This window comes from Eschrichtius robustus, chromosome 10 (assembly GCF_028021215.1).
Source record: "Eschrichtius robustus isolate mEscRob2 chromosome 10, mEscRob2.pri, whole genome shotgun sequence".
NCBI classification, from domain to species: domain Eukaryota; kingdom Metazoa; phylum Chordata; class Mammalia; order Artiodactyla; family Eschrichtiidae; genus Eschrichtius; species Eschrichtius robustus.
In genome coordinates, this window is record NC_090833.1 from 35,131,542 (window position 1) to 35,151,304 (window position 19,763).

A 19,763-nucleotide genomic window follows, 5' to 3' on the forward strand; every position below is an offset into this window, starting at 1 on the left:
AGGCTTGCCTGCCATGGGAGGCGTTCCAACTGTTGCCAGGAAGCCTCTCGTGCCCTGGGACAGCTTCCCTTCTGAGGCACTGGGTGGTCTCTTCAAATGAGAAAAATATTTCTTTCCAATCACATTTCTAACATCTTGGTAATAGGACTTATTTAATAATATTTTTGTAAAAGCCATCTGGGAATGGCTTGACTGGGAGGGCATGTGGGGTGCTGCAAGGACAGGCCATAGTGACAGATACAGACCTTGTATCTGCCATCAGCAGATACAGCAACATGGAGAAAGATGCAGTCAGGGACCAGAGGACCAGGGCCTGAATCCCACTGCTTCCACCAGCCATGAGGGTCACCCAGCGAGTTATTTCATGTCTCTGAGCCTCAGCCCTGAGGCTCAGGGACACAGCGGAAGGGAAAGCTCTTAGTAAACCCTGAGTGTCTGTATGAATGCAGGTGGTGTTATTTACAGAGCCTTGTGCTTTCCCCGGGGGAGTACTGGGGGGGTCTTACTTTGCTAACAGCTAGGTAAATAACTCAAAGGGCCCCGGGAGGAAATGCGATCAGCCCCCACCTAGAGGCATTTGGCGGGGCTTGAAGCAACCAGCTTCATTCAGTAAAATCCCAAGGTTTCCTGTTCCCCATACCTTCAGGCCCTTGTAGCCAGAAGGGTCTTGAATCATCCAGGTCAAGACCCTGGCTTTCGGATGAGAGAAACAGGCACAGGAAGGGAAAAGGACCTTCCCAAGGTCCCGCAGCGAGTTGCTGGCGGAGCCCAGATGTCTCGACTCCCATCCCAGGTTTATTACCCTTCTGAGCCCATAACACTATATTTTCTTTCCCATTTTCTCCATAAACGTTCGTGGTATTTGCGGCAGATTTATAAAATCGGATGTCAGATTTTATAGCTCTCGTCTTTGCTCCCACAGTTCAAATGCTAAAGCTATAAAAATGATGTTTTGCTGTGTATGAGTGTGGGTGTGTCACACTCACACGTGCACACACTTCCATTTTGTGCCTCGAACCTGCCCTTTTCTGAACGAAATTGGGTCATTTGTAGAGACGTGGATGGATCTAGAGACTGTCATACAGAGTGAAGTAAGTCAGAAAGAGAAAAACAAATATCGTATATTAATGCATATATGTGGAACCTAGAAAAATGGTACAGATGAACCGGTTTGCAGGGCAGAAATAGAGACACAGATGTAGAGAACAAACGTATGGACACCAAGGGGGGAAAGTGGCGGGGGGGGCGGTGGTGGTAGGATGAATTGGGAGATTGGGATTGACATATATACACTGATATGTATAAAATAGATAACTAATAAGAACCCGCTGTATAAAAAAATAAATAAAATAAAATTCAAAAAAAACCCTGCCCTTTTCCGGGCAGCCCTCCCCCAGTGAGCAGCCGCCATCCTCCTTCCAGCTGAGGGTGCTTTCTGCCACTTTTAATACCTTTTTTTTTTTAAGGATTGCTTCACCTAGGGGGAATATCAGAAACAATTGGTTTTGGCAAAGCTGGCTTATTAGAAATGCTTTAATTAGAACTTTTTTTTTTTTTTTCTATTTTCCTTTTGAAAATCCACACGCTGCTCACGGCCCTGGGCGGCTTGAGGACCAGCTTGTCACATTCTCAGCACAGACTTTCAGGGCAGGGGCAACAGTTCAGCAGTGTAGGTGTCACTGCTGCGTTCCTACCAGGCACCAGGCCTTTGACTAGATGGGGAGACAGAGGCACATCAGACTCTAAGCTTGTAGTCTAGGCACGGGGACAAGAATAGGTGACTGCTGTGATGGAGGGAGGTGTAGCAGAGAATAAGTAAGGGAGGAAGAAAGTGAGTCTGACTGGGGGCATCTCAGAAGGCTTCCTGGAGGAAGTGGCATGTGGGCAGGGCCTAGGACGATAATAATGTATTGGGAAGTAACAGAAAGGTAGAAGGATGATTAGGTTTGGTATTAGAGGAGAGGTCTCTGCAGTGTCCCCTCTCCCTGTGGTGCTAACTCCCTGTGGTGCCAACTTTTCAATTGTCCCCTCCACATAAGCCCGCCATGGCCCAGGTGACTAATAATATTGTGGACAGAGATGTGCCTTGTAAACTCTGAAGTCCTAGTCAGCTCTCTCTCTGTCTCCCCACAGCTTCTGCATCTCTGGTCCTTTATCTTTTCCACAATTCCTTCCCACCCCCCAACTTGCCAAAGAGTAGCCACGTGCCCCTCATTTCCACCTGACACTAAAGGTGTGTACTCCACCCTCGCTGAACACAGCCTCCCAGGGAAAAACGCGTTTACACGGTGCCGGGCAGGCGCTTTGCAGTCCCTGGGACCTGGTGTTAGAAATTGAAGAGGCTTCTGCAGCGTATCCTCTGAGGCAGGTAGAATTGTGCCAATAACAATGATTAAAAACTTGGGGCACTATATGAGTTCTGACACAAGTAATGACGAAACCACTGCGGCGGCAAATGCATGAGGTGGTGTGTGCTGGACACACCCACCTTTCAGATTCACAGTCTCCAAATGGGAGCATAATCCCGTTTTGAGTTCAGATTTTCAGGCTAGAAAAATACTTTTTCCTGTCCTCAATTGTTCCAGTCTTACCCCCTAAAAATCTTCTGTGATGAAACGAGGGTTGACTGTTTTACTTTTGTGAAAGTTGTGCTTTTAAAAAGCAATCAGTTCCAATAGTAAGTAACTTTTGGGAACTCAATTACTTGCAGCCATGCCGAAAAAAAACTGTAATTAATGTGGTCAAACCCTAGCCAAATAATAAAATGAAAGCTTTGTTGTGTATCAAGGCAGAAATCAATTTCATTAGGGAGCAAAGAGCCGGAGATTTAATTTTGAGAAAACTCTCCACCCCGTGGACAGAGGTTGTCAAGAAGCTGCCAGAATGAATGCCCAACATGAGAGGATTCGCCCTCCAGAGCCCAGATTACTAAGGGCTGGCAGTGACCTTTCAGAATTACATTTGCAGACCTTCCAAGTGTGGCCACAGCCAGTGGAGCTTTTGCTTCTTAATGTTCTTGGACTGGTGCCCCCTTTGGTTTGGTCAAGAGGTGCATGTTGTCTGTACCCACTGACGCTCGCATGCCAATGAGATCCTGTCCCTTGGGATGGGGAGGAGGAGGAAGACAGAGGTGGACTCTGGAGGTCAGAAGACACCAGAAAGGAGTTCAGGGAAGGCTCAGGGTGTCCACATGGTGATGGAGTCGTGTCCAGACAGCAGGGCTAATGGCCAAGTGGGACATACCCACTGGGGACACTGTCCAGTTGCAGGCCAGCATGTGTATGAGAGATTATGAGCAACAGGGGGCACCAGGATGAGAGAGGACAGCTGGAGAGGAGCAGCCTCAGGTCTGTGCCTGCTTCTGTATTCCGCTCTCCAGGGGGCCTTCCCAGGGCAGGCAGAGCAGCTGTGGCCTGCTGGAATGTGCTAAGTCACATTTCAGCTCAGAATGTAGAAGGACTTTCTCATGGTCAGAGCCATCAAAGGTTGGAAAAGGTTGTACCTGTAAGGAGTAAGCTCCCCAACACTGGGGGTAAGCCACAAAAGCTGAACATGAGATGTGAATGTGGACTTTGCATCATCAGATAGAATTAGAATGGTGGTTTTCAAACTTGAATGTGCATCGGAATCTCTTGAAGAGCATATTAAAAGCTGATTCAGGTTCCAGAGAGGCCCAGGGAGTCACAAGCTTAGCAAATCCCCAGGGACTTTGATGTAGGCATTCTGGGGCACATTTGAAGAAACTCTATATTTGAGAAACCTGCACTCCTCTTCCAACCCTGAAACTCTGGGATGTCTGTGATGAAGGTCAGTCCTTTTGTTTAATATCTGAATAGTCATTCCTTCTTCATTGCGTGGTGTAAGCATCTCCTACGTGCTAAGTTTCAAAGGTTTAGCAGTTTGTGGGACCTCGGTGGTCACCTAGTTCTCTCCCTTTGTTGTACAGATGGGGAAACTGAGGCCCAAGAAGACAGGAGCCAGGGCTGGGACCAGGTCCCTGACATTCAGTTCAGAGCTCTTTTCACTTGCTTTCAGTGACTTTAAGGAATATCATAAAGTCCTCCCCATTTCACAGATGAAGAAACTGAAGCCCAGAGCCCCAAGGACTGTTGGGAGGTTTTCCACTGAAAACCACCATCACCATCATTCACATGATGTGCAAAAGGCTCTTGGCCAGGGTGTCTGGGTGGCTTAGAGTCAACTGTGTGCCTTTGAAATTCCAGGGAGGAAGAACGGACCCTCAGGTTAGAGGCAGGACCACTGAGCAGGTAGGTCTTTTTTAGCTTTCAGTTTTTAAAGGCCCTCCTGGATTTTTCCTTCTTTACTTGTTTGAGTAAAACTGTGAGTTGGATCAGGTGCTTTGTGGGCGAGTCCCCTTCTTTGCCGTGCTAATGAATCAGTTGGTCAGTTAGCAAGGGACGCCCCAGCCAGGAAAGGAGCTGGGTCTGCAGGATAGTGAGGGTAAGCACTGTGCTTTAAGGACAAGGATGAGAACTGGGGTGTGGGGGGATTGCTGCCTTCTTCCCCCTCCCTGCACGCCCACCTCCACCTTCCACCTTGTCACAGGCATCGCTTCCTACTCTGAGCATACAGAGGCTATGGGTAGTGCCCAAGAATCCCCTACAGCTAATGGCATGGGGGCGGGGTAGGGGGGAAGGGGCACATTCTGGATTCACTGGAGAATGGGAGCAAACCTCCACCCCTTTCTGGGCCTTAATGCCATCTGTAAAATAAGAGCAGGGAAACACATGGTCTCAAACGCCTCTGCTTGGTGTCTTGTCTCTCTCAGAAATGTTGAATACAGAGCAATACACACAATACTGCCATAGACCAGTATTTTTTAAGCAGAGAAGCCTCTTTCCTCATCATTCCCATTCTGTTTTCATGTGGACCCTGCTGTGTAACAATGTGCTTTTGAGAGTGTTGTGAAATACCACTCCATGTTTGGGAAAGTTGATCTCAGGGTCGTAAACACCATGCCCATAGTCACCCAGTGACAGAGCTAGGGCCAGAACCCAGGCCTCCCAACCCAGCCAGGCAGGCTGCCCAGCTGGAGGATGTGGTCCTGCTGCCAACGTGGCCATGAATGGCAGACCAGGCAGACAGGGAGACACGCTCAGTGCTCAGCCTGGGCAGCACGGAGCCAGCAAGGCAAACCAGATGGGCAGCAACTTCTACTCAGGCTCCTGCAGTGCAGGTGGGAACAAAGCCATGTCAGAACCCCTAGCCTTAGCACCTGCCAAACTTGCTCATGCACCATCCAGCTCGGACCTCAAGATGGTTCTTACGGGTGGGCAGTGAAAACTCCATCCCACAGATGAGGAAACTGAGGCTTGGAGAGAGGCACAGCTCAGAGTGGCAGAAGGGGACTCAGACCCAGGTCTGGGTCCCCCTGGGTCTGCAGGCAGTGGTCCCTTTGCCCTCGTCTTGCCTTCCTCATCCCGGAGTGCTCCCCTCATCTCACTCTCCAGCCTCACCTGGCTCAACCCCAGGTTTCCAGCTCCCCTTTTGCCTATAAAAGCCCCTGTGCCCCTCAAAGTCCTCTCCATGGCAGCTGGTGCTTACCCTTATGGCTGCCTTTGCCCAGTCCCTGTTCTGGACCTTCCTTCAGGTACCATGTGTTCCCCCTGCACCTGCTGGTTGGTGGTGAAGTGGGAGTTGGCCCTTGGAAACAGCCTGGAGCCCTTTGCAGCCCTTTGGCAAATTCTGTGTTGTGTCTTAAGCCCTTTAATAAGGAGCTGGATGACTAACCTTTATCAGGTGTTCATGCTTCCTTCACACAGGCATTATCACTTCTCCCTCACAACTACTGAGGGTGGACTCTTTGTTACTCCCATTTCACAGAGGAAGGATTTGAGGCATGGGTGACTAGTGAGTTGCCACTGTTGAAATTTGGGGCTGGATTATTCTATGTTGTGGGGTTGTCCTATGCAGCATCCCTGACCTCCACCTGTAGATGCCAGCAGCTCCCCTGTCTCCAGACATTGTCAAATTCCTCCAGGAGGGAGGTAAACTCGCCCCAGTTGAGAACCAGTGCTCCAAGAAGAGTATGGGTGGAGAGAGGCTTGTCCTAGTAGAAGGAAACCCCCCTCTACCCCACCCCAGGCCTGAATGCGTTCTGTCCATCCCGTTGGCACAGATGTTAAGAAGCCTTGCTTTTGCCACTGTGCTGTCCTCAAGCCCGGGGATTCCCTGTACCTGCATGAGGATAACCATCCTGCCCTGCCTTAGTCCTCCTGGCCGAGGCTGGCACACCCTCCACACCACTGTGATATCTCTCATTAGCCTGAAAACTTCAGCACTGGAGGAACCCCCTCTACCTTTTCCAGACGGGGATGCTGAGGCCCAGGGAGAGGGGACCTGCCCAGCCAATGACGTCAGTGGGATCAGAGTTTGAACCCAGGCATCTGACTTCAGTTCAGCCACCACCATCAACCCCACATGCTTCAAACACAAAAGGGTCTTTGTGTTCCTGGAAGAGTCCTCTTTCCCCTTCCTAAAGCTCTGAAACATTTCATGTCACCCCTCCCCCTGCCTCCACCTCACCTCTCCCCTTGCAGTTTTCATGTGCACTTGCTGGAGCCTGAGGACTGATAGGAACACCGACCAGAGAGACTGCAAAAGTCATCCAGCCTGCCCCCATGCATCATTACCCTCCCACTTACACACCCCCAGTGATGGGAGGCTCACTCCCTCAGCTGTCAGTCTAGATCATTAAAATTCTCCTGCCTGACACTTTGTTAGTCTACTCCTGAGAAAATTGCCCCAGATCAGTTCATTTTGACCTATGCTGCTTTGCGTGGCACAAAACAAGCCTTATGCCTCTCCATGTTTGCCGCGAGATGCATCTGCCGGCTCTCCTTCTGCCTGGAGATGGCTTTTCATCGTGATTTACTGAAGTCCCTCTCCCTGATCCGCCAACTTAGAGCTTCAGAAATGCCCGGGCTTCCTGGGGAGGCTTATCACTGCCAATGCGCTTATTGAAAGTCTAATTATTTGGTTGTAAATCAAGTTGTTTCGCTCAGCGGTGTTAACATTTAGATGTTTGTTCCCCATAACTTGGCGCATGTGTCTTTGGCTTGTCCCCCTGAAGGCTATTTCGGAAGGCAGTGGGTGGCATGTGACCTCATAAGCCCCTTCCCCCAGCTTCCTCAACCCCTAGAACATCTCAGCTGGAAAGGGCCTCCGTGCCCCTCACCCCATGCATTGCACAGTTGGAGAACCCCGACACACAACTAGAAGGACTCACGTCCTGGTCCCCTGGCTCAGAAAGCCCTGGTGTCCTCTCGCTGTGACTCAGGCAGGTTGCTTCTCCCTCTGGCCCTTGGTGTTCTCGGGTGTGCAGTGGGTGTCTTGCAGATAATGCCAGCCCTCCTAGCTTCTTTGTGAAGCCACAGGTTGGTCCAGTCACAGACCAGCGGCAGCGGTGGCAATCACATTGTACATGTTTGTTCTGCCAGGCTCCCAGACCCTGTGCTGGTAGTTCACAGCATGTGCAGATGCCAGCCTGACATCCTCAGGAGATGTCAACCAGGTGCCTTTCCCCTGAAGGCCCCTATCACTTGAGATCTGGGTATGTTTTTCCCACAGCAGGCAGGGCTCTCCTCAGAACATGCTTCTCTGCAGGCACTCATGAGTGTTTCTGGAGTGGCTTGTTCCACAGATGTGATGAGGAGTTTCTCTGTAGACACTTACCCAGCAAAATATCCCATCTCCCAGGAGGTCAAAGAGCAGACGTCCTGAATCAGAGCCATCTGCTTGCAGAGGCAGCGTTGCTGAGCAGGGGGCGGGGTTATGGCAGGAAGTACCTGTTTTGTAGGCCCCTAGGTGGCCATGGAGGCAGGAGGTATCTTGCCATGGTCACCCTCCAGGCTGGCTCCCTTGGGATGCTCCCTCACCCAAGGTCACAGCAGATCAGCATTAGAGCTGGGCCTAGAACGCACCTATGCCCAGTTAATTCGATACAAACGTCCATGTCCATCTCCACCCCGACTTGGGTGCGCACTTGTGGGGTCAGAAGGACCTGATGGGCTGGTCTCATGCCCTCTCCACGCTGATCACAAGACCTGTGCTCTGAGGGCTCTGAGGGTGAATGCTGGTAGCTGTTGTCATGCTCATGGAGAGCAGGTGACACCTCCCTCCCCTGAGAATCATCCTGCAACCAATTGTTGAAGGCATTCAGATGCCCAATTTCATCCTTCCTCTCCTCTTAACCGATCTGGCCTCAGGAATCTTTGCACAATGTAAGATTCAACATTTTAATTAAAATAACCCACAAGAAGAGGAAGAGATGCAGCCACTTTGAGATCTGCTGGGCCCCAGAGCTGGGAGGGCCTGGGCCCTCAGGAAGACGTGGTTTCAGGAGGGAATTTGCATCACATTCAGTTTTGTTTATCTAGGCCTGGGCAGGGGCACTGGCTGGCTCTGTCCCTGGGAATGATTTCTTGCAGAATCCCAAGGAAAGAAAAAGGTTTGACCCATTCTTCTCTGTGGCTTGTGGCTTCCCTCAAGTGAGACTTCTCTTTCCAATTTGAGAGGCAGGTGCCTTTGTACCCCCTGCAGAGGTGACCCTCTAGGTTCTCCCCATGGCTCTGCCCCTCACTAAGCTGGCTCCTCCTGGGACCAATGCTGACCAGGCAAAGCAGCCACCGTGTCTGGCCTTGAAAGAGGCAGCTTCTACCCTGGCTGGACCGCACTCGGGGACCTGGCGGAGTCGCCACCAGCCTGCCCTCTGGAGCTTACAGTCCAGAGAGGAGGATGCACGGGGCCTCATTTCCTGGCTCAAGATAGACGCTCACTAGATAGCTGCTGGGTGGATGGATGGACAGCTGAACGGCGTGCTCGGCTGTGTGCCAGGCATGTGCTGAGGGCCCAAAGGGGAATAAGGCTTGACCTGCTGAGAAACGTCCCAGTGAACAGAGTTCCTGACCTCAGGAGCTCACAGAGCTGCAGGGACCTGGACACCTGGATCCGTCTGGCTGGGTGGCTGAGCGGGGGAAGATGAGGCTGCAGTGGTGGTGTCAGGGCCCTGAATGCGTACCACAGGTTTCAAAGTCAGACAGACACAGTGAAATCCTGGTCCCACGGTGTCCCACGGGACAAGGCACACAACCTCCTTCAGTCTCAGTTTCCCCATCTGTAAACAACGGTAGTCACACCAAGCAACTTATCAACCTTGCCGTGGGCTTAAATGAGGTAACATGTAGCAGTGGCTCAGCTCAGTGCCTGGTGCACAGTGGGGTTCGAGCATTCATTCTGCAGTGGCAGTGGGGAGCCCTGGATGGTTTTGAGCTGAGGTACAACGTTCTGGGGCATCTCAGTGAAGAGAGCAGCTCCCCAACCACCTTTCAATAGAGGTAAACCAGAGATCACCTCTGTGTGTGGTTTCCTGTAACCAGGGCCTACATGCTAGTCCCAAAGGGCAATTTCCTTGCCTTCTCCTGCATAAATATTATATGCAAGTATTTTTAAGTCACTTCATCATGAAAGGAAGCGATTTAACATAACTATTACCCAAGATTCTTCATGAAATATGCATCAAGCAATTAGGTCTAAAAGCAAGAGGTGAGGCCTCGCACCCTGTTCGGGCCAGCAGCTGCAGGCTGAGTGATGTTTTATTAAAGCCCATGATTATGAGACAAGGTGGGGTCTGTTATTAGGCCCAGCGCGCCAGGCACGTTTGATAATCCTGGTGATGAGGAGGTGTTTTTGTGATGATAATGAGCCATTTGAACGCCCTGACAGCCACAGCATCCCCAGCCTCTACCAGCCTTACAAGACTCATTAGTCAGGTCACCCACTGGAGACACCCCTAATTGTGACTTAACTCTCGCATGATGTCCTATCAAAGGAGATGGGGCTGACACAGGAGCTTGGCAGGCGGCGGCCTGTCTGAGCTCCCCGGGGACCCATGCCTTCTCAGAAGCGACGATGGGAGGTGGCCTGGGACCCGGCCCACCTGGCCCTGGACGCGTGGGCCCCAGGTTCTTGCCATAACCTCAGCCTACCTTGCTGTGTGCCTTGAGCCAGAGTGCTGCTCTCTCTGACCTGTTTCCTCCAGGGTACCCCAAGAGGGTGAAACGAGATGGTCCCCAGGTTGCTGCTTGCTCCAAAAGCAGCGTCCAGAGCACCGCAGCATCCCTGGGCATGCTGGTTATCTGATGCACCCTCTCTTCTCCCTGGAAAATTTAATCTTTTCTCTTCTTGTGCTGGATGTCGTCTTCTAAGTAGAGTTGGGAGTCTTTAAAGCCATCCCTGGCAGCTGTTTTTAAATCTTCAACTGTTGTTAGGCGGCACGTCACTCGTGGGGACCTTGTGACCGATCAGGATATATCACTGCAGCACACCCCGTAGGTATGTGCTGACAAGGCTCTGCCTGACCTTTGCATAAGTCTGGGTTTGACAGATTATCTCAGAAAGAAAGCCTCCTTACCTCGCAGGGCCCACCAACTCTGTGTGATCGTCCCTCCATGGCTGGGGGCTCCGCCAGTCAGGACACACTGTCCCCGATCCCCGGGATGGCCTTTCACTGCCAGCCCCTATGCTGCTCTGACCCGTCATTAGCCCTGCAGGGTGGGTGTGGTGGGGACTGAGGCTCAGAGTCAAGGAGTCACTTGCTCAGGCTCTGATGCCTCTCGCCCACCACGCACCCGGCCTCACGTGGAGTGTTGGGGGCTAAGTAGGGCTCTCTCCTGGAGCTGGACAGCGCTGAGGTCAGGAGCGTGGGCTCTGGGAAAGGCCCACCAGGGAAGGAAGCAGCATGGCCACTGCTGATTGCTGTGTGACCCCGGGTCAACCACCTCCCATCTGAGTCTCAGTGCTTAGCACATGGCCTGGCTCACAGGAAGTGCCCAGGACACATCAGCCTGAGGGCCATCCGGGCCAGTACCCTGTGACAGCGGCACTGGAGGCCGTGGGCAGCAGTGGAGGGGTGTGGGGCATGAGGCTGCCTAGACCCCTTCCTGCAGGAAGCCCTCACCGCATGGGCAGCAGATTATGCTCATACACATGGAATCCAGGACCTTAGGCCCAGAAGCACCCTCAGAGGCTATCCAGTTAGTCTCCCCATGGATCCAGTGGGGGCAGGGAATGAGCCCAGTACGGCCCAAGGAGAGCCTCAGGTCCAGAGGACCAGAGGCTGCAGTGCGTGAGCCCAGGGGGAAGGGCCGTTCCTGCCGGGGCTGCAGGGTGAGGGCCAGCTCTCCCTCTGCTGGGAATGGTCAGGCCCTGGACTCAGGGGTCACGGGCCTGAGTTCTCTGCCTTGGGCTCCGAACTTTGTAACTGCCTGCCCCCTCAGTACAGCCCAGCTCAGGGTTATAAACTAGTGTGTACTGAAATACGAGCGTCAGAAGAACAAACAGTAGGCCTGGAGAGTCAGAAGGGACTGCGGGAAGGTACCAGCGGCTGCCTGGGTCCGTTGAGGTGGAGGCATTAGTGTGAAGTTTCTAATATCTGGTGACCTCGCAAGCCCTCGGCCTGGGAACAGAGGAGCTTCAGCTTCTGTCTCTGGCTCTGTCCTCTGTTACCACCATCCCTGCCCACTTCCCTCGCTGAATATTTTAAGAACAACGGGTGTGAAAATATCCCATTAACCCGTATGAGTTATTTTCTTTAACCTCCTTAGAAATTAAATCAGCTACCCCTGCAACTTTGTACCTGCGGTGCCATCAGAGCTTTGGCGTTCAGACCAGCTCACAACTGGTTGCTGTGATCTAACACATCCTGCGCTTTGCAGCCCCAGCTGTAGACTGTGGTACATAAAGCCCAAAATATCACCCCACACAGAGGGCATGACATGTCCAAGGCCACACACACCCGCCCATGTCACTCACCTGCAGCTCCAGCTCTGCTCTCTCCCATACACACCCCTTCTCCAGGCAAAGCTGAGCACGTGGTCTTCAAGAGTGCAAAGCTTTTTAACTGTCCCCGGTTTTTTTAGCCACACAATTTCAGCCCTGCATTCAAGCAATTACAGTCCTTTCCAGGCCAGCACAGATTTGCCATCTCTCCATGGATGTGGGTAGCAGATAGCGGAGTCTTCACACAGAGGGAGTTGCACGTTTTTTCACTTAAGGCGCGCACCAGTTCCTTTCTAACGGCTTAAGCAAGTGTGCCTCCTGCTTCTCAGATGTGACAAGGCAATTCTCCGATGAAATGACCCTACACTGAGGAGCAGAACTTGCCACAGGCTCTGTAATTAGAACATTGTCAGCCTTAAAAAATCTTGATTTAAATTTCAGTTCTTTACAGGAATTATTCTCTCTTGAAACATAATTGCTCTCCGAACGATTTCCTTTAAGCTAAGGGTGACATCTCTAAATACGTTATTATGAGCAGATGTATTGCTCAGTGCCTGCACTTCATTAAACATTTGCTCTGCCCATTTGAAAATGGTCCTGGAGTCCAAATTGACGCATTAATAGAGCAGGCGCCGTTAAGCGTGGGGAGCCCGGTCCTGGATGGAAGAAATGTGGGAACAGCTGAAGCAAGAAGAATCAAAGCTCAGAAGGGCTACAAACTGCAAACCTGTGTCCACACGGAGGTCTCGGCCTTGCCTGTGGTGGGCCTGGTCTCCTAGGAGCCGGGCCTCTAGGGCTGCTCACAAGTTATCAGTGCCCAAGGACGGGCTCTGGAGAAGGCTCAGGAGGTCAGATCCCCATCTGTTTCACTAAGTGACACACCCTCAGTAAATTTGGACTGTGCTTTGGAAACCAAGCATCCACAAGTGTGGTAGCTAAATCTTGGAGCTGAGTGAGCAGGGAAAGGGCAGCCTGAGCACAGGCAGGTTGACGGAGGGGTTAGTGACCCCATGTGGCCAGAGTCCTGGGTGGGAGGCGAGAGAGGTCTGCTAGGGCCAGGTGGAAACAACACCCCACCCAGCATGCTGGTGCAGCTGGCAAGCTGCGAGGGTCACGGACATAGGGCTCTGCTCTGATCTCCGAGGAACCCATCCACTACCCATTTCAGCAGATGCCGAGCATGGTGGGCACAGAGCCTGCGCAGTGCTCTGGAGCTCTCAGGGGAATTGAGAAGATGGATAAGTAATCACAGTTCAGCAAGGCAAGTGCTGATGGAGGCGTTATATCCTCTGTGCAGCTGGAAGAAGGAAGGAGCTCTGCCAGTGGGAACCTGGAAGACTTCCTGGCAGAGACAACACTCAGCCTGGGCCTTGGAGAAGGAGGCAGGCAGGGTTTACTGAGCAGAGAGAGGAAGCACAGACAGGAGAGTGCCGGCTTTGGGGCAAAGCCGGGGAGCACACATTCTCCCCAGATTCTATTGGCTTAAACTAGTCACGTGACTACAGTGGCTACAAGGGAGGCTGGGAAATGTAGTCCCTGGCTGGGCAGTTCCATACTACTGAAGAGAGAGCATCAGTTTTTGGAAAACAGCTCGCCTGTCATCCTGCCACACTCTGTTTCCTAATCTTTAAACTGGGGGTGATGACCCCTGTCCTGCCTACTTGTCAGGGCACTGGGGACTTAAACATTGTGCCTGCTAGGCAAGGCTTAAATTCTCATCTGCATCAGTAATAGGAAGAGGGGCCAAGTTTGGCGGTTTCTTTGTTTTCCTGAGGAAGTCCCTCAAAGCTCCCGAGGTCGAAAGACTCTGCTGCAGCCGTGTTTGCCGCTGATTCCCTGTCTGCTGCTGGGATTGAGGGGGCTCTTAGGTGCAGCTGCATTTCAGCTGATCCTGGACTCTGTTCCTGGCTGGGAGAGGTGCAGCTCAAGGCTGCTTCTTGGCTGGGATCTCTTCTGTCCCTGGCAGAAAGACATCTTCACACCTTAGCAGGAATATGGCCAGAGGGAGAGTTCTCTCGGATAATGAGTGTGAATTCATGACACACCTCGGTTCAGAGCAAAAGTGAGTAGCTCTCTGGGAATTGCTTTCCTGATTGATCTTGGGCCTTCGTCATTCTGCACATCCTAATAATCTCTGCGCTTTGTTCACAGGAGCAACCAGGGCTTCATGCACATGAAACTGGCCAAAACCAAAGAGAAATACGTCCTGGGTCAGAACAGCCCCCCGTTCGACAGTGTCCCAGAAGTCATCCACTACTACACCACCAGAAAGCTGCCCATCAAAGGGGCCGAGCACTTGTCCCTCCTCTACCCCGTGGCTGTGCGGACCCTGTGAGCCCCTCCCTGCCCTGTGACGGGGCCCAGACGTGGAGGAGCCGGTGGCCCCCGCCGACCCGCCCGGCCGCTGTTGCCAGCCGTGTCCAGTTTGTGTCGTGTGTATGGTACTAGCACACCACTGCATGTCTCTAGAATGCTGTTGCCACTCACGGGGGCTGGAGAAGGCCTGGATAAAGACTGAGGGACGGCCAGCCCGCCACCGCAGCCCCCACCCCCAACCCCTCTTCGAGTTTCTGTGAATTAAAATATTTGCAAATCCAAAGAGATGCCTTCCAGGATGAACAAAGGAGAGCAGCTCCGAGGGGCGGGGCGGGAGCTCCCGGGGTTGCGGCTCTTTGTTCTCCAGCTGTCAGGAATTCACACCTGTGTACGGGGTGCAGTTTTCCCACCGGGGCCCCACTGGTGCTGGGAGCCAAATGCTGGTGCTTTGAGAGCCCTGAAGGCCCCGGGAATCCCGCCTCCCCTCTGGTGTGTGTGTGTCAGCGTGTGTGTGCGAGTGTGAGCACATACGTGGGAGAACATGGCCACACACAGATGTAAGCCCACTAATCCACTTTTAGTCATTCAGTGTAATCATTAAGAGATCTCCAAGGAATCATTGTGCAGTCAAAAAAAGGATTCAATTATTTATGAATAGGGTGTGTAAATAAAATAGTCATTTAATATATATTCTTATCCCTTTTTTTAATATACTGCAGTGGGTCTCTGGGGTGGGGGCAGTGCTTACCTGTGGGTTTCGTCCCCAGAGCAAGGTGTGTCCCCTCTGGGCACGCGGGAAGGAGGCAGACCCCCCAGCTCAGGGCTGGGGCAGAGGGGTTTGCTTTGCCCCCTGAGAGTCAAGCTGCAGGAAGGGGCATTCAGGCTCCAGCAATGGTAGCCTCACATGTTGACTCAGCGCCCATGCTCCCCCTTCTGCCTACAGCAGTGCAGTGATGGCAGGTCCGTGTTAACCCCTCAGGTGCACAGCACCCAGCGGTGCATAAAGGGCTCTCCCCATTAACTGGGGTCACTGCTACCCTGTGAGGCATTTAACATGTGGGGAAAAGGAGGCTCAGAGAGGGAAAGTAGCTTGTCCAAGTTAACACAGCCCATAAGCAGAGGACACTCTAGAGCCAGTGCTTTGGCTCTACATGGCCTTGCTCTCACCCTGCTCCTGGGAGAAGGCAAATCCTGACCTCTCAGGGGACATGGAGCCGGAACTCCTGGTCATCCGCACTGCCTCCACACAGATAAGAACACCTGCACACACACTCCCACACTCCACCCCTATCTAGCCCCTGCCCTTGACAGGAGCGGGGGTCTTGCTCACATAGAGCAGACCCTCAGTGAGATTGCTGTTACTCAGTTCCCCTTCCTTTCCCTCCCACCCGCCTACCACCGCACCATGCATGTTAAATGCAATGGAAGAAATAGAAGAATCCCACCCAGCAGCATGAAAGGCATGGCTTCCATCCACTGAAGGAGGTGCAAGGGATCCAGAGAGAGCACAAGTGTCAGCGCCTTCGCCAAGCACACCTCAGTCTGCCTGCCAGTGGTCTGAGCACAATGGAAGTTTGGAGACCATCGTCCCCAGCAGGAGGGGGCTGAACCGAGTTTGAACATCACCAGCACTGCCAGGCCTTCCACAATGCTTCCGACTCACCGTTCACATTAGAGACAGAGGCCCAGCGAGGAGAGAGGACTTGCCCCAGCCACCTGTCAAGCCAGGGCAGGGCAGGACTAGAATCCGTGCCCCTTTAGGTGGCTGCTGTGGATTTTAGTGGGTTGTGGCCAAAGCTGTTTCCTTGGTATCTGCTTCCTGCCCAGTCCAACTCTTGGGTCAGCCTCCCGAGTCCTTGTCTCAGTCCGGGCAGCCCGAGACCCTCCCACCCATGGATCCCACAGGCCCGTCCACCTCATGGTTGCCTCGTTGCCTATGGCCTGGGTCTAGTCTCCAAAGCCTCAATCCTAACCTTTTACCTGCTTTGCGTTTTCCAAAACATCCTTTAAGGCAGGAGTACCTGGAATGATTCACGCTTTCCTCTTTATTTATTTATTTTTCTGGTGAGTGAGACGATGAGTGAGGAGTTGGCACTTATCCAAACAGAGGTGCCGAAGGAGACTGGATCCCAAGGATCCAGTTAGAGGTTGGGGACGAGGAAGGCAGCCCATGGAGCCGGGGGTGGGGTGGATTTTGCATTAGTGCCTCGTCCTCCAGCAAGTGCAGATTCCCACAGGGCCCTTCCTGAGGCCGCAGGTGGGGCAGTGCAGGAGCCCACGACCCTTCTCAGTGGACAGTCTTCAGAGCAGACCTCTCCTCAGAAGAGGCTCTGCCTGTGGTCTGAGGAAAAGCGAGGCTGCTTCACCCTCTGGTCTTGCCTTTGCTCTTTTAAGGGATTCCTTGGCCCTCCCTCCTTCCCCTGCCTTCGTCTTCCTGAAGTTTCCCCGGGAGGCCCAACCGCCAGCTCCCCCTTGGGACTGAGGCCAGCAGAGGAGCCAGCTTACAGGATGGGAGCTGCTAAAAGGAATTTTTTTCCTTAATTTTATGAACCTCTCCCTCTTCTTCCTCTAATTGTGACCGTTTCCTCTGTCGGCGTGTATTCATGTTTTCTTGGACATCTAACAATTGAAACAGCTTTTCCCTTTCAGAAACACTCACATTCAGGTTACTGGCGTTGGTTTGGGTTTTGTTTTGGCTTTTTTTTTTTTTCATCTGCTGCCAATTAATGGGGGAAAAAATGAGCTGGATTTCTTTGAGGGAAAAAAAAAATAACTCCCTGCCACACAATATCTCGCCTCAGCATTTTGTCTCAGAACACAACCTCTAGCCCCTAACAGGCTGCGTTGCTCAGAGCCACAGGACTGTTGGGTTTTTTCCCCTTTCTTTCCCTCCATCGCTGGCTTCATTATTGACCATAATGCCCCAACCACTTTAGCAGTAATGTCCTTGCGCACTGAGGAGTCAAGGCCCTTTGGGCAGTGCCCCGCCCGCCCCAGAACAAGATGACAGCCCAGAAAGAAAGGAGGCTTTGTGGGGAGAGATGGCCCACCTGCCTGTCAGGAGAGAGGCTCACAGAGCACCTCTTCTAAAGAAAATGGTGAAAAGGCTCCTCTTCAGGAAGCTCAGCCAATCCCAGCTGAGCTGTGCCTCCCCTCCCAGGGCAGCTCCAGGCTGGTGCCCCTCAGTGGCCAGTGGGTGAGCAGAGGGGAATCATGATGTAACTTCCAGCAAGGGCCTGGCCTCAACAGGTGGAGCCCTTGGCAGACGCTCTGCTTCTCCTACAGTCACAGGACCTGGAGATTGCCTTTTTAAGATTTGGAACACCGAGCTCTGGCCGGCTTCAGGGAAGTGCTTGCTGTCACTTGACCAAGGGCCCAGCAGGGACAGACAGCCAGGCTTACCATGTGCTCTCACAGACCCCAGGGACAGTGCGTGCAGAAATGGGCAGACAGGGCAGGCTGGCATTTGGAGTTGGCCCATCGATGCTCATGAAGGGTCCTGGCTGGATCAGATGGTCATCCAGCAAACTGCCATGTCTGTCTCTACCTTCCAGAATCGGTTACCAGCAAAGACAAATGGGGCAAGTTGTCCGGTGGAGCCAGCACAGCCCAGGGCTGTAGATGCAGGAGCACCTTCCAGAACCCCCCAGAGACCCACTCAGGTACCCTCTAGGCACTGACAACCCCCAGCCCCTCCCCTCTCCTCAGGGCTGTTGTGTCACTGCCAGGAGCCTTGGGACTGCCACCTACTGCGAAAAAGTGTCCTGTAAAGATCTACTGATAACAATAATTCTGTGCGATAAGCTGTATAATGTATATTTAATGTGAAGCTTTTAATATACAAGTGTCTTGTTTAAATGTACCTCACTGAGCACGCATGTTTTATTTCCTTAAAATGCAAACGTGTGCCCCAGGATCTAGTTTGACTGCCGCCTACTCGCAGAAGCTGAAGTTCTGCCATCATCCCCCAAAGGTGGATCTTGCAAGAAGAAGGAACCTTCCTGCTTCCTAATTAAGAGGAAGCTAGAGCCCTAATGAGCTTGTTAAATGGAAACAAATTAATTTGTTCAGCAAACATTTGTTGAGTGTCTACCAGTCCTTGGGCCTGGTGGATACAGAGGAGAATAGGACCCAACCCCTACCCTCAGGAAGTTTCCAGTGTGGCGGAAAAACAAACAGGCAACTACACGTGATGTAATAGAGGGGGGCCGTGGGTGCCCAGATGAGGGGGAGTTGAATCTGCTTGCAGCGGGTCAGGAACAGTTGGGCCTTGGCGGATGAGTAGGGAGCCTGGAAGCCTGGTGTTCCCGGCAGAGGTAACAGGTGGGGGGATGGTCGGGGGAGTCAGATAGGCCTGGTGTGGCACAGCCTGCACGGTAGGAGATGGCAAGGTCTCTGGGCCTCCGAGGGCTTCATCCGGTGGAGGTAGAAGAACAGAGCAGGGCAAGGAGAGGGGCGTTCATCCCCTTGCGGCAGGAAGCCATTTTTGGTCTCCCTGAAGACTTGGAGATGCTGGCCTGTTTTCTGGAAAGCGGCAGGCAGGGCGTGACTGGCACACTGTTTCCCATTGTGTGCCCTCATGCCATCATCATGATGATGTCCTTATGCAGCCTGAGCAGGAGGGTCTGCAGCCCAAGCCCCTTCCTCACACACAGGTCAGCACCTGAGGAGGCATAGGGACTCCCGGCTCGCCTGGAAGCCTGCTCTGGAGTGGAGGCCGACCCCCACCTGGCCCTGGAGGAACTCACTGCCTCTCCCTCTCTCCCAAGGTTGTGGCCCGCTGTGCCCCAGTGGGCCTCTTCCTCCCCCACTACCCCCAAGTCTCAGGCTTCGATTCCATATTCCAATGACCCAGAATCCACACCTCCAACTCCTAAGCCCCTCAGAGCACGCCCCCCACCGCGGCACACACACACACACACACACACACACACGGCTCCCTGTTCAAGGGATGGCAAAGCCCTGGCATGTTCCTGGGCCCACCAGGCCAATGCCAGTGCTCTGTGACCAGGAATATTTCCTGAAGAGAGAAGAGAAAAATGTCTCTTGTGGTCACTTTTATGTTTGGGGGAGTTTTTTATTTCCATTTTGGTTCAATTTAACAAACATTGAGCATGAAACAGGGCCTGGAACGAGCTGGTGACCTGGAGCAGGAAGCTGAGCACAGGAAACATCTTCCTCAACTAGTCGACAGGAAGTGGTGGACGACCTGCCCTCCCTCATCTATGCACAGAGACCAAGCGGCGTGGGCCAGAAACTGAGGTTCAGAGAGGGATAGGAGGTTGCTCAAAGACACACAGCAAGTCCATCTCCACATACCACAGGTGCTTGAGGGTGGCCAGCTCAGAGGTTTACCCTGGCCAGTGCAGCAGCTCTGGGAAGACTGGGGTAGGGGTGGGGATTCTTCTAGGACAGAGTTTATGAGCCAGTTCCTTCTCTCTTGCTCCCTCCTGAGTGGGAGCGTCCCAGCCTCCAGTGACTAGTATCATCTCTGGCTTTGGGGGACAGTTTTGAAGGGGCCATGATCTGACTGGGTGGCAGGATGTCACCAGTGTGGTTCTGGCGCCCTCATGTGGTTCTCTTCAGCATTGCAGCCAGTCTCAGGGGGAGGGAAAGGCAGCTGTTAAGTCACTTGGCCTGTTACAGAG

The 19,763-nt window shown here is 52.7% G+C and overlaps 1 protein-coding gene across 1 annotated transcript in view; it reads left to right on the plus strand.

The window, feature by feature from the left end:
* Positions 1 to 14,803, plus strand: part of SHB (SH2 domain containing adaptor protein B) — a 133,681-nt gene extending 118,878 nt beyond the window's left edge. Inside the window, exon 6 of the mRNA XM_068553721.1 lies at positions 13,951 to 14,803. Within this exon, the coding sequence (XP_068409822.1) occupies positions 13,951 to 14,134 (184 nt within the window). The 3' untranslated portion in view covers positions 14,135 to 14,803. The remainder of the gene's footprint in view (positions 1 to 13,950) is intronic.
* Positions 14,804 to 19,763: the final 4,960 nt, after the last annotated feature.